Here is a 15,097-nt window from a genome sequence, read left to right as displayed (position 1 = left end):
CCTTTTCATCTTAAAAGATTACATTTGAAGCAGCCCCTCAGTTGGGCAACAGTACAGATCAAGGTCTGCCACAGCCCCAGTGAACTGCAACACCCAGGTCCCAGCTAAACATTCTAACCACTGATTTATAGGTAGTCTCTACACTCTCCTGCTCCATGGTGCATTTTGGGGTGGTGAATTAAACCAGATCATCTTTTTCATCACAAAGATTTCCCCACTTCTGAAATACTGCCAAATCAGCACTTAAACACGCTCTGCAATGCCTGCTGCCAACTCATGACACTCACAGCTGCTTCCCTGAAGAGCTCATTTTGTTTTGACTTCCTTTTATCGGCGCAGGTTTCTGCCAGTGAATCAGTCTGCTGCTGGAGACAGACCAGTGTCCGTGGCAGGAGGCAGAAGCAAGGCAGTCAAAGCAGAGGTAAGTTACTTGTTCATACATGCTCATGGTCTCTTTCTGTTTCCTGTCTCCATGATGTGCTGCCTCGCTTTTGTGCAGTTGGTTGTAAAAGTAAGCAGAGTTTTTCCTCTCATTTGTAAGTCTGCTGCGATGCACTGAAGTGCTTCTCTGCTTAAACTAGAAGACAAAAAAAATTGACGTGCACAAAAAGGGGAAAAAGAGAAACTATTTAATTTTTTCCTACTTGTTTTCTTTTCTTTGAGAACAAGGGAATGAATGTGCAAGTATTGCAACAATGTGTAATCTGGACCTCCTGTTCCTTCTGTATAATGCGGGTGTACATTTTATTAGTGAGTAAGGCAGCAAATTCTCATGCATGTTTAGTCACAGTTGCTCTTCTGGTTGGTTTGCCTATGCCTTACAGCTCTATGAAGTAAACTTTAGACTGCTTAAGGCACAAGGATAAAAGGACAAATTTCAGAATGGCTTGCATCTTAGCTTCAGTAAATCTTAAAAGTATGTAGAGGAACTTTCTAGGGCATTTATCTCTCTGATCTTTTTTCCAACTAAGCATATTCTTTTATGATAGTTTACCATGCTCAGTAGTTACTTATGACTTGATCTCACTAGATTAAAATAGCTGTTTGTGTCTCCTGTCTTTATTCCTAGAGTTAAAGGGAGCAGTGGCCTGCCAAGGCTGATGCTACTTGGCCCCCTGCATCTGAGTAAAAGGTGAATACCTGGAAGTCCATAAGCCATGCCAGACGAGCCAGGTGATCACAGAGTGCATTGGGGAGCATTTACCTTAACAAGAGGAATAATTAAGCCTTTGCATTGCCTCAATTAATTTTGGTAGTGATGTGAAAACAAGTTGAGATATTAGCAGAACTTTTTTTTTGCCAAATTGAGATTCCCAGTGCAGGGAGAGGCAGGCATATTTTGCTCCCACTAGAACAGAGTAAAATAGCAGAAAGCAAAACAGAGTGTTGCACTGCCTGAGTATGTAGTTGTGAGGCTTCCTGTTTTGACAAAAAAATTAAGAAGTATTTGATATACAAAGGGAATTTAATGAAGTGTGTTTTTATGCCAGATTTAAAGTTCTGGGTGTTTCCAAATGCTACCTCATTTCAACTGTTTGATGACTCATGAGGTTTGACTTCTTTAAATTTCTTCAGTCAAATTTAAAGGCCGAATTGAAGATCACTAAAAGTCAAAACATATTTTCCTTGTTTATCTCTCTGTCATCCCACAAATTCTGTTCTTCCCCACTACTTGATGGGGAATACTTCCTTATTTTCTCTTGATCTTGATATTGAACATTCCTGAGTACAAATAAACTTCACAGAGCAGCATATCTCCTCATAACAGATGTCTTATGCTAGAAGCAGACTCAAGAAACATGTGGCTACATGAGAACCTCTGTTCATCATTAAAAATTGCATTCTCCATGTCTAATGCCTGGTTCCCAAAAGACTTGTCTCCTGAGCCTGCTTAACTTCCTAACAAAAACTGTAAGACAGGAAGGTCTCATGAAATTCACTCACAAACCATGTACGCTATGGCTACTGTGAAGTTACATGGACTCTGAAACGCTGACAATCTCTCTCTTGCTGGCTGCTGCTGAGCACAACCCCAGCTGCCTTTGCCTGCCTTCCCCCAGCAAGGCTGAACCCCCTGGAGTTCCCTGTCCTTCCCTGACAATCTGTCCTCAGGAGCTGCTGCAACCCCCATCACTGCGCAGGCTTGTGTCTCAGTGCTGGGCTTGGCAGATATTTAACAATTGCATCAAAAGTCCATTAAAGGATGGACAGGATGGTGAACACAAACACACCATGGTCATAGAAACGTGTCCTCTTCTTCTGAGGAAGCCCAGCCTGCAAGAGCAGTGGTGTCCCCAGCCACTCCTGTGAGGCATTCTTACAAGGTGCTGCAATGAGCTGAAGTGAGCCTTACACTGCATTAAGTTCCATGGATTCTACTATTGAATATTTAGGTCTCTTGCCTGATCTTTATGGTCTTTATACACATGTAGAATGATTACTACTCTTCTCTTCAGAGGCATCATTCTCTCCTCACACATTAAAGCACAACATAAAACAAAAATATGATGTATGATGTATGATGTGGCTTTTCCTGAATATGTAAGCACAGTACTGAGCTTCCCGGACCAATCTTTTTTGTGCAAAAAAGTCTGGGAAGCTCAGAGAGACCAGTGTTCCTGCACTCATTGATCTGGATTCTAGAAAATAAAGACTAAAACCTGGCAGCATATCTATTTTACATGGAGTTAGCATAAACTGGTACTAGATCAACTGCACTCTGCAATTTCTATCCAGAAATGCTAATCTGGAACCATCCATCATCCCAAGAAAGGGCAAGGTCTTACTTCCCCATAACCAATACAAGATTTGCACTATAGACAACCATTTTTAAGAGGTATTGGAGACATGCTTTTGGTAGCACAAAGGCAGTCTCAGGATCTATTGCTCTCTCCTCACAGCGGCTTGCCCGGTGGCCAGAAGGTAAAGCTGACTAGGAACTGACTCATGGCGATTTTGGGGAGCCACACATGGTCACCTTGTTTGCTCTATATTCTCAGAGGAACTGATTATGTTCTGGGGCACATCACCCTATGAGGAAAGCACAAACTGGCACTGAACATGCAAGCATGTTGCCCAACATCCACTAAATCTCTTCACAGAGTGCCTGAATTATTCCTGACCCCTTCAGGAGCCTCATTATCTGGCCCCTCCCCCCAGTACACCACTGACAGACACAAGAATAGCATTCAGTCCCAGAAGAAGAGAGGGCAAGCTTAAAGAGAGCCCATCCTGAACCTCTTTCACCTCATTCCTGAGGAGACAGGAAACAAAGAGTGCTTTCTCCTCCCTTCACCTCTCCTGCTGGCAGAAGGGTGGCAGCAGATAAAGGTGGACAAGCTGGGTGACAATCATCTCAGGTGATCGTGCTTCTTTGTCAAGCTTCTGCTAGGCTCGTGCCAAGACTGGCCCTGGCTGCCAAGCCCAGTTCTCTTGTAATCTGCAGAGTGCTCAGGCATATTCTTGCATGGTGTGCCCAGGTGCTTCCCACTCCTGTTCTGCAACCCTACCTGTTACACAGGGTGAGTTTAAGACAGCCCATCCCCACACAGGTTCTTACTCAGGCAGTCCCTGGGGAACAGTTCTCAGGCAACCTTCAGGAGACTCTGCTCTTGGGTCCTCTTGTGGCATTCCACACCACTCTCTTCCTAACACAAGCATCCCTGCATGTGCTCTTCCACACAGCCCCAAGATGTGGTGCCTCCTCGTGCTGCTCTGCTCCCAGGGAATTGCCTTTTCAGCAGGATTCTCAGCAGCCTCCACTGCAGGTGTTGACACAAGCCGCTGCAAGAGGAGTCGCAACCCGGAATGCTTCATGAATGTTGTAAGTTGGGTCACCTTCTTTCCTTTTCTAAAGCTTCTCTTCCAGTTGCATAACTAACACTCCTTGTCAGGAAAGCTAAGAAGAGCCCCTTCTGCATCTCCTGTTTTCCCAGCCTGCTGTTTCCAAAGCCACTGCCTTAGGGTCCCTCCCACCATGAGGGCTGGCTCTGAACGTGCCAGGGACAGATGTGCCTCACTGCATGAGGACAGACACGCAGCACTGCAGTGGGGACTGCTGCCTGCTACCTTTGCTTCCAAGGCTGGGCAACTCTCCAGAACCTCCTGAGGGGCACTGGAGATCCACACCATGTAATTTTGGTCCCAGTGGCCAGACTCAGCCCTGGTTGTGGACAGAGCACGGACTACTGCTCCAGTCCATACTAAACTGAACAACAGACTTTGCTGCCTGCATTTAGGGCGAAGCCCAACAGATATATGATAAATGTGGAGCTGTGTCATGGCTCATGATACCTGTTTGCAGTCAGCTTTCTCAACACATGTTGGTATTTCACGCTACTGCAGAACAGGAGGAATGCAAACCTGGCAAGAGAACAAGGAACCTTCCAGCATTAGCCTGGAAGAAACCTTGTTTTTCCTATCCAAACAATCCAGGCTGCCACAGAGAAAAATTCCTTTGCAGTGAAGGCAAAGGCTGGTTTCTAACCTCAAGTGAAGCAAAGTGTTACCCTTCCATAAGAAACTGTTTGCTCAGAACAGTGGTAAGGGAGGTTGAACCCCTTCTTCCGATTCTCTCAATGCAAACTAATCAAAGATGCCTTGCCCTGAGTCACCAAAGATTTCCTCAGAGTGCATGCAAAATTAGGTGTAGGTGGTCCCATTAGTTCCTTTGACAAGATCTCCACCCTTGTTTGCTTTGCCTGTATGACTTGCCAAACCACAATTTTCCAAATAGGGATTTGTTATGGACCATCCCCACAGCCATTGGCATTGTCTTATACAGATATAGCTGCATATTTAATCTGTAGAAAGGTACAATTGTATAAGCTTTGCATAACATGACAAACTACTTCTCAGGAGGGAGCTGGTCACTCAGCACAGTTCTGCTTTGTCCTGTATCAGAGGGCTAAATACCAGACAACCACCATCTAAAACGGGTCTGAAGACTTTGCTTCATCTTTTAACAAGATCTGTAATGTTTATTCTCAGCCATGGTCTTTGTGGCTGGGGCCTTGCACTACCATCAGAGCACAACCCACATCTGCACTTCTCATTTTAGTTAGGCTCTAGAACAGGACAACTGGCAAATTAACAAACTCTCCTCTGGCTTTCCACAGAGTGAAATTATCAGGTATCATGGATACCCCAGCGAGGAATATGAAGTTACAACAGAGGATGGATACATTCTTGGTGTTTACAGAATTCCTGCTGGGAGGAATTCCACACGGAATACAGGTGTGACAGTTACAGACATATGGAAGGTCTGAGAGGAGCCAACTCTTACACGGATTCCCCATCTTTCCCCTTTTCATATACAATGGCGTGTTCCATGCCTTTCCATCTCCACAAGGGCACCTAGTCAGAAGTGTGACTTAAATCCTGAATCCATCTGAAGTCCACACATTCAGTGTCTCTGTCCTTATTTCAGACTTCCCTAATAATTTTATTACATCCAAGGGTTGGAGGTTTTTTCCCTTCAAATGATCTGGCCGGTAGGTCAGTAAACAGGTTTTGGGGAGGTTTTGCCTTAACAATGTAAATCATACACATATAAAATAGTAGCCTGACAACAGAGCCTCTGAGGTTAGGCATATGAATAATTCCCAGGCTTCTGAAGGACAGAGATACTCTTAAGGAAGGAGGAAAGAAATCAGGTTGTCAGTGAAAAGCAAACGCATTTCATCCGTTTCATCACATTTTCTGAATTCAATAAAAATTCCTAGCTGGAATTTGAGGTACTCTGGGTACTGTTACCTTGATTATTAGTCCTTGTTAGTATCATAGAATGATTTATTTGGATGCCTTCCCCTGACTGCATCTCCTTTGGAGGTAATTTGGACCAGCCTGACTCTCAAAATAAGGCTAGCCAAGTTAGATCAGGGGCCTCTCCCTGCTCAGTGGTTACTTGTGGGAATCCATAAAATCAGAGGGTTTTGGGAAAGCTGCAAAAGGCAGGCATCAGAGACAGCAGAACTGTGATTGGAGCTAAGCAGTAGCCATGAGATAGGTCAGCAGAAAAATTATATAAGAAGTAGAGAAGGACAAATAGAACAATGGTCTGTGTATTAACGCTTGTCTAGAATATTAGGAAGTTCTAAGCTTAATAATGGAGCTCTGTGTATTCTGTTTTAAGGCTTACAAGCAAGTATTGTATTCAAAATAAGCAAGCATTGTTTTAACCAAAGGTACTTGTGCTTATAGTAATTAGATAAAACTACTGTCAGTGTGCTTTTGCTTTGTGTGATTGGTCAAAAAACTTATAAAGTAAGTTGTAACATTACGTTCTTTGTCTGCTGCCTGGATTAATTAATCCTTCTTTGGATTAATTTTTCTTTCTCTTTCTTACACTGTTGTGCCTCGAGCAATTTTCACCTTTGGGTAGATGGTTTCAGCATAGGGGCTGTAAGCTGCCTTTCCAGTGCAAGAGGAAGTAGGACAAGCATCCTCAGTAAATTCATTATTTGCCACACCTGTCGTAAAAAGGTTATGAAATGTCATTAATAGGTTCCTGCTTGCATAGAAAAAATCCTTCAGGTTTCTCAAACCAATATCTATGTATAGTTCTCCTGGGAGCTTCTAGAAGATGGAAACCTCTCACAAACTGAACTCTGCACTCCAATATTAAATACACATTAATTGCTGTTCCAATAAAAGTATTTTTTAATCTTTTTCAGGGCAAAGGCCTGCAGTGTTCCTGCAACATGCTTTTCTAGGAGATGCTACTCATTGGATTTCCAACCTGCCCAGCAACAGCTTGGGCTTCGTGCTTGCAGATGCTGGCTATGATGTCTGGTTGGGAAACAGCAGAGGGAACACCTGGTCTTTAAAACACAAGACCCTTAAGCCCTGCCAGAAGGAGTTCTGGCAGTTCAGGTACTCAGTTGAGAGACAAAGATTCAACATAGAAACTCCAAGGGGACTAGATAGCTTCAGCCCGATGGCCTTTACCTAAACCAGCATCAGATCAGGATCTACAGCAACCCAGGAGAGCAAAGAACCAGACAAAGATGGATGCTCACTACTACCCAGAGTTGGGAGCATTGGCTGGGGAAGAGATTTCAGAGACTGGGAAATGAAACGGGATCCTGAGGAAAAGGGAGACTGTACTGTGAGAGGGAGAACAAGAACCTCATCTGGAACGTGCTGAGCAGCCTTGTCTAGAAATCTGATCTCACAGCTGAATTCAGCCAAGAGGGAAATATGTTTGGTAACTTATGCAGGTGAAAGCCCTGATTAAATTCAGTTCCCCAAGGGCTGCAGCTGTCAGGTGAAGCTGGCACCTCATGCACACAGAGCCCAGGGCACCAGGCAGCCAGGCTGCACAGCTGCACCCTCTGCCCACTTCCCCAGCTCAGGCAAGGATGCAGACACTGTGTGCAACCTCCTCCTCCAGTGGCTCCTGCTCGGTGCAATGAACAAAACTCACAGTCAGTAACAAAACTGACAACACTGTGATAGTCAAATTGCCTGCCAGATTTTTGTGTTTCTCCCCACAGCTTCAATGAAATGGGTAAATATGATATTCCAGCAGAGCTGAACTTCATCATGAATAAAACTGGACAGAAGGATGTTTACTATATTGGTCACTCGGAAGGGTCAACTGCAGGTAATGTCAGGAGAATTATTGACAACCATTTGTTTTCCTATTTGATCAGTAGATGACTCGCTCCACTAATTCTGTTGCTTTTCTTGTTTGTAGAGAGTTAGAAAAACATAGAGATTTTTCTGTGTTGAGATTTGGAAAATATGCAAAATTTTCTAAAATCAGCTTTGGTTACCCTTAAGAAGCAAATAAACTTAATAGAAGATGCAGTGATAGTTCAACTTTTTAAATAATTACAGACACAATAACCGTCATTTACTGGGTACTTCTTGTAGTGCTATGGGGTATTTTTCTCAGCAACAGGAATTTACATGAAGTTGTTTTGTATTAAGGCAGACAATTAGAATCATGGAATATCTTGAGCTGGAAGGGACATAGGATCACTGAAGTCCAACTCCTGGCCCTGCCCAGGCCAGCCCCAACATTCACACCATGGGCCTAAGAGCATTGTTCAAACACTTCTTGAACTCTGGCAGAATTGGTGCTGTGAACACCGCCCTGGGGACACTGTTCTTGTGAACAGGATGGAAAAACTGAAAAGATAAAACAGCCCATATAATACATAATTTACATGAATACATTTATTTAAATTAAATTGCTTGAAGGCAAGGAAAAATAACCTCAACATCACTAAGTCATGACTTAGTTTCAATCTTACAATTTAAGTTGTACTTAATGACAGGCTATAACTGACCACTTTGCTGTTTAAAAACATAGTGTCAGAGAACAAAAATCAGGAAAGTAGAAACATTAATAGTTTATTTTCTCTTAGGTCCAGCCTTTGTCATTATTCATTTCATGGCCTCTAAATGCAACTAACTTTTTTTTCGCATCAGTTGAAAGTTCTTGATGGGTATGGTTTATGTGTAAGATCCACGAATGGACATTGATTAGAAAGGAGCCACTGCCAGTTTAGTGTAAACAACCCAGAAAAATAGAGAAGGAAGTATGGAAAAATCATATATTGTCACAAATTCTGACCTTTTCTTTTTCCTGCTTCTCATAAGAGTATTTAAGGACCCCCACGGCAAACAAACCAGGCATCTAGGCTTTCTTCATCTGCCTGTGATACAAGCACAGTTGAAAATACTCAAAGCTCCCAGTATTCAGTTAATTATTCTATAGTTTCATGAAAGCATAAACATGCATAGATCTTTAGAGACTCTAATTTGAAAAACTCTTTTTTAATGACAGTTTCATGAACTTTAGAGGGAATTTATGATACCTTCAAAACCTTAAAAAAGAGTTTTGAAGAGTTCTGATAAAGACAATGCCCAGACATGCTTTAAACCTTAAAATTAACTTTGCCTCCCAAATAAAATTAGTTTCAGGATTTCAGTTCAACACTTTCCTTTAGTAAAACATGCATCACAAACACAACAACAGACTGGGCTGCAAATCTGCTATGATGTCTTGTTTTCTATCTACTGTTCACGTATTTAATTTGTCTGTGGAGGATATCTTCACTAACCCAGGCTGTCTCTTCTGTGTTTGCAGGCTTCATAGCATTCTATATGTACCCTGAGCTGGCTAAACGGGTGAAAGTGTTCTTTGCTCTGGGCCCAGTAACTGCATGCCCACATGCTACAAGCCCTCTGATTAAGATAATAAATCTTCCTGAACCACTGCTCAGGGTATGTCACATTTTCCTTCTAAGAGGTCCAATGCCTGACTGATCTTCACAGGGTTGCCTCAGCCTGAGGTCGAGTGCTCCCAAACAAGTGACAATGCTGACACTGAGCTGGGGATGAATTGAGTGCTCTTGAAAAAACCATTCCCAAACCCTGTGGTGAAAATAGTTATGATACAGAGCTTGTATCAGCAGCTCCCAATGAAGTAGGAGACTTGTGAAATTCTGTTCTAGGATTCCTTCTGTTTAACTAAAATTTTGCTGGCCTCATGCAGGAGGAGTTAAACCAGAACTGCAGTGACAGACATGACAATCTGTAGGACTTACAAAAATGAGTAGGAATTAGGGTCAGCCCACTAGAAATGGAAGGACAGCTTGCTTGAGGATTGCTGATAGTAATATGAAGGAGGAAGAATAAATGATGTGCCATGGGGAAGAGGGTGTTTTAAGGGGTACTGTGAGGGTAAGCTGTTCCAGCACTCTTTGAATAATGCATTATGAAGGCTAGGCAATAATTATTAGCAACAATTTTCTGCATAAAATTCTTCTGTAACAAGAAAAAAAGGCGTTGCACTTTTCCTTTCCCTCAGTTAATATTTGGCTGCAAAGGAGCTGCCCACCAGATCGAGTTTCTGAAAGGACCCGTGACACAGCTCTGTACAAGCCTGGATAAGTTTTGTGCCCATGTTCTCTGTTACATAGCTGGAGGCAGTGTAAAAAATATCAACACGGTAAGTATGTGCAAGAACACCTACTCAGAGCAAAACTGAAGGGATTGTGGCAGTTGCATTTGTGCACTATATCCTTGTCTGGTTACTGTCATGCATGTAAATGTACACATTGATCACAATGTAGCTCTCAGCAGACTGAGGGAATGCCAGGACTGTCAGCAGTGGATGGATAGGGCTGGTGATGGGTGGGACCAACAGCTGGGCACATTCCAGTGGCAGAGAGAAAGAGCTGACTTCAGGTGGAGATGTATTGCATATGTCAGGATGTACCCTCTTTGGGGCTAAGCCAACCAGATTTTTGTCACACACAGATGATCTTTAAAAAGAGACAAAGAGTGATGGGTCAGACTTCTTGCCAATACAATTGACAGTTTCTTTCTTTAGCATATAGACACTGGCATCCTCTGAACACTGAAATAGCTAAAAGACAGGAGAAAAACCTATTCTTCTTCCCAATTTTTTGGGCTATTTGCACCAAAACTTGGTCCCAAAGAACTACTGTAAGGGACATTTTCCTGGTTTTGTTGACCTTAGAACTGGGCCCAACAGCTCCATCCACAAGGAGCAGAGCTACAGAAAGCCTTTCCACTGTGCTGAGGAGTGCAGCACACCTACAGTGGGATTCACCAACACTTGTGCATCAGTCAGAGGGGACAGGAGAGACAGCAGAGTTTTCCCTCTGCTTGCCAATATATGGATGCTGTGGGGCCAATCCCCTTTACAGTGGCCAAAGTATGCAGAAGCTGACCTGTATAATGTTTATTACTGCACTGTCTGAAACAACTGGGCCCATTCTTTTGTCTATAATCCTTTTTAAAAGCACATATGGGAAAGCAGTTAGACTCAAAGGCTCAATGCAAAATCAATTGCAGCTTTTGAATGGCAGAGCTAAACCATGAAGGATATTTCCTGCCTTGCTTAAGTCACTAACGTGGTTCTCAGAGCAAGATAACACAGCTGAAGGAGAATCCAGGGAGATGGAACTGGGACATTTCCCTAACAGAACTATGAAAAATGTTTTGTAATAGAAACTGACTTCTTTAATAGAAACTCACTTTCTTCACAGCACTGGATCTCTGTCTTTATAAAGTGTCTGCTTTCTCTCCAGAGTCGAGTAGATACGTACGTAGGACATTCCCCAGCTGGGACATCGGTACACAACATTTTTCACTGGCGACAGGTACAATTGTGCACTGACATGTAAACAACCTCCCACTACTGCTTTTTATGCAACTGACAGCCTACAGGGAAATCCAGAGGCTTTGGATTTGGGAAACTGACCATCATACCTTCTCACCTACTGCCATGAGCACCTGCACATTTAATATGGTCTGGAATATAGATGTGCTCCTGAAGACAAAGATTCCCAACAGTCAGTCCCACAGGATACAAATAGCCAGGAAATGGACACAAACCATGAGCAGCTAGTGACTCTGTGGTTTATTTTGCCAACCTCAAACAAAATCAAGTGGATGCAAAGCAAACACAGATACAGGAAGATACAACAGCAAAGACAATGCATCAGGCAGATTTTTAGTACCTACTCAGCTACTTAAATCCTGGAAGCAAAGGTTTTCTAAACCAGGTTTCTCTCACCCTTTATTACAGAACACTCACAAGTGAAATTGCTTGTCATGTTTGTGCAAAAAATGAAACTACCAAAACAAACAAATAACTCCAGGTATTCACTCACCAGCCCTGCAAGGCATATTACACAAGACTTGTAATGGCCCTGACACATTATAGACACTCAGGTTCTCTTTCCATGTGAAAACTGGCCCCAATTCTGCATGACAAACAGTGACCCCAACTTTAGTTATCTAAGGTAGCAAACCAAAATTTTAAGTAACAAAACATACTGAGGGTGGAAGATAAGGATCTGGACAGAAAGTTAGCAAGGGAAAAGGCAAGGATGCCACTTACCCTGTGATCTATCCTCAGCATCCTGGAAGCCTGCAACCAGAGGGAAGTGTGGGAATAAAACAGTCCACTACCTGAGCCTTGACCTAACTCACAGGCAGGAATATGCCTCCTGCACTCTGCTCCTTCACCTCTCATGCCTTTTATTTTGTCTGTCCTTTTAACAGCTAGCACATACAGACCGGTTTCAAGCTTATGACTATGGCTCAAAGGAAAACATGAAGAAATACAACCAGGTAAGGCAAAATGGACTCCCTCAGAACTTACCCTTGAGTGTTGGTAAAAGTAGTAATAGAAAATTTCAAATTTTAGCACCTGTGAGTATTAACAAGGGGGAGAGTGGTCTCAGATAATGTTTCAGCTGAATCACACACAAGTGTAAAAATTTATTCACAAACAAGGCAGAGATAGACCTTTACAGACAATTAACAGAAGTTTATTTTGTCTCCCCTACTGATGCTGGGATATGCTCAATGACATGTCAACTCACATGTCATTCCAAAAATGAATAAGAACCACACCCAAGTCCTAGGACTGGGTGAGTACAGAGCTCTTCACTTGCCCAAAAATCCTCAAAGCCTGCCTGTGACAGTGTTCACAGGGGTTCTTGGATGAGGCAAGAGGTGAGAATGTTCACTCTATGTTCAGAAGGCTTGATTTATTATTTTATGATATATCTATTACATTATAACTATACTAAAAAGAAATAGAAGGAAAGGTTTCATCTCTCAGAAGGCTAGCTAAGAATAGAAAAGAAAAGAATGAATAACAAAGATCTGTGGCTTGGACAGAGAGAGAGCCAGCTCTGCCATGACTGGTCAGTAAATCTAAACATCTACAGGAGACCAATCACAGATCCACCTGTTGCATTCCACAGCAGCAGATAACCTTTGTTTGCATTCCATTTCTGAGGCCTCAGCTTCTCAGAAGAGAAAAAATCTTAAGATTTTCACAAAAAGATGTCTGCGAGACCTGCCTTTCATTTAAGAGAGGAAACAGATATCACAGTGACCTCTCCAGTGGACTGGCAACAATTTCACTATTAACCAGCACATTTGACTTGCACTGTCCAGTGCTGTACCAAAATGCTGCTTTTCACAAACAGAAAGGCTCCAGAGCTACAATCAGTCACTTCTATCTTGCACACTCAGAAATTTTCTAGGGGGAAATAATAAATGACCAAATGATTTCCTTTCCAGTTCAGTTCCAAGCATGAAAACTAAGACCAAAAGTCACACTCTGTGCGCCCCAAAAAACTTATAGATCACCTCACCCTGAATAAACACAGGAAAAATCTCCAGAGTCCTTGACTGATGAGTACTGACACTTCTCTCCATGCCCACACCTCTGAAGAGCACAAGCAGGACCAAACTGCAGGACAACCCTTAGCCATGCTTTATAGGGAGAAGAGGAATAGAATATGGGTCATTCCATAGACAGGGAATGGGGTTAGGGCAATGAGCAGTAAGAGGGTGACCTTCATCCTTATGGTTTTACTGCAGAAGCAAAAGGCAAAGAGAGGTGCTTGCACAGAAACCTTTCTCTAAACACAACTTTGATACAGCAGCATTCACTCAGGTCTCCTCCCTGTCTTACAGACTGCTCCTCCTGAGTACAAGATAGAGGAGATAAAGACACCAACTGCTGTTTGGAGTGGTGGACAGGACACGTTTGCAGACCCAACAGACATGGCAAGGCTTCTTTCTCGGATCACTAATCTCATTTACCATGAGCATTTTCCTGCATGGGGACATCTTGATTTCATCTGGGGCCTTGATGCAGCTGAGAAAATGTATCTGAAAATCATTGAATTATTAAGAAAATATTTTTGAAACCATGAGCAGAGTCTTGATTATAATAACCTCCAAAATTTCTATTTGGCAATAAGGGTGGTATCTGGGGAACAGGTAATCACACGGGCACACATGATGGATACTTCTATAGGTATTTATTTGTTCTTATTTATTTCTTGCTTTCCTTATAATTTGAGTTTTCCCATGGTGTTACTGTGACTGCTGTTTTCCTGAAAAGTCCAAGGTATATAAGAATGAAAGCTGACAACATGAATATATTGGAGTACATATTGCAGGGATCACTAAATTTCAAAAGTTTTTATTTCTACAAGACTAATTTTCCTAAGCCCAAATTCTGGGGTTTTTTTCAGATAGATCTTATTTACCCAATTGAGGCATCCTCATTCCCAATTTTTGTCTTCCAAGGGAGACCCAAAAGTGTGATTTGATCATTTCTTCGTTGAAATGAACAATTTTGTTTAAATTAAATTATTGATCCTGTTGACAGAGAACCTGTCTTTTTTGTTTTCCCTCCTCAAATTACCCCTTAATGTCAACGCAACCAAGAGATCTTCAAGCACAAGGAACTGAGCAGATAATAGATGACTAAAAAATATCAAGGAATCCAACCTCAAAAAAATTTACTGAAGTATTCCTCTGCCCCCCATGCCTACAAATCACGTAAATGTTTGTTCGCACACCCCGAGCCCCTTACAGTTTCAAAGACCACAGATAGCAGCTGTGGAATGAGATGTAGACTCATCCAGCAAGGTGCACTCCGGGCAATACAGCTTCCACCCTATGAATTATTTTCACACTGGCAGTGAAGCTGTTGCCAGCACTCTCAGCTGTCAGCATTCAGTTTTACACAGCTCTGTGTCTGGGCCATTCTTCATTCAAGCAGTTCCTGAAACATGGCAAAGCAGTTGGATGTTTTCCCCTGCCAGCCGTCAGCCCTAAGTGATGGTGTCTTCACAATCCATGCAAGTGCCTCCCCTCTTCTCACCTACAAGCTGCTCTGGAGTGTCTGTCCCCAGACTGCGCACAAAATGTTCATTATTACAGGCTCCAACAGGAGCTTTATTTCATGGAGTGTTTCTGGCTGCAGCCTCAAGCTCATCTTGTCCAGCCAAGACCCCTTGTAGTTGGAGTTGACATCCAATACAATAATTACACTGGAAATGTATCTGCCTTTGCAACACAGGAAAAGTACACTAGCTTGTCCACACACCTGCTGTGGCACCCATTAGCAATGTACTGCACTTCTGACAGCTTATAGCAAAAGGCCAAAATTGTCAACAAAAATAAAGATCCATTAGACCAAGGAGGTACAACACAGCAGTGTATGAAAGGAGCTTCCCCTTTATTGCTGCATTATTAAATCACAAAGCACTGGACCACTTTAATACATTGCTTATTA

General features: G+C 42.6%; 1 protein-coding gene across 1 annotated transcript; it reads left to right on the top strand.

The window, feature by feature from the left end:
* The first annotated feature begins 354 nt into the window (after nucleotides 1-354).
* On the top strand, nucleotides 355-13,721 carry LOC129122991 (lysosomal acid lipase/cholesteryl ester hydrolase-like). Its single transcript, XM_054637161.2, has 10 exons — nucleotides 355-421; nucleotides 3,685-3,823; nucleotides 5,118-5,235; nucleotides 6,675-6,873; nucleotides 7,497-7,606; nucleotides 9,101-9,237; nucleotides 9,824-9,964; nucleotides 11,073-11,144; nucleotides 12,052-12,120; nucleotides 13,483-13,721. The coding sequence occupies exons 2-10, from the start codon at nucleotides 3,692-3,694 to the stop codon at nucleotides 13,714-13,716; spliced, it is 1,212 nt and encodes a 403-aa protein (XP_054493136.2). The 5' UTR covers nucleotides 355-421; nucleotides 3,685-3,691; the 3' UTR covers nucleotides 13,717-13,721.
* Nucleotides 13,722-15,097: the final 1,376 nt, after the last annotated feature.

Source organism: Agelaius phoeniceus, chromosome 9, assembly GCF_051311805.1.
Source record: "Agelaius phoeniceus isolate bAgePho1 chromosome 9, bAgePho1.hap1, whole genome shotgun sequence".
In the NCBI taxonomy this organism is placed as follows: domain Eukaryota; kingdom Metazoa; phylum Chordata; class Aves; order Passeriformes; family Icteridae; genus Agelaius; species Agelaius phoeniceus.
The sequence above is the reverse complement of the archived record's forward strand: the minus strand, read 5'-3'. Positions and strand labels throughout refer to the sequence as shown.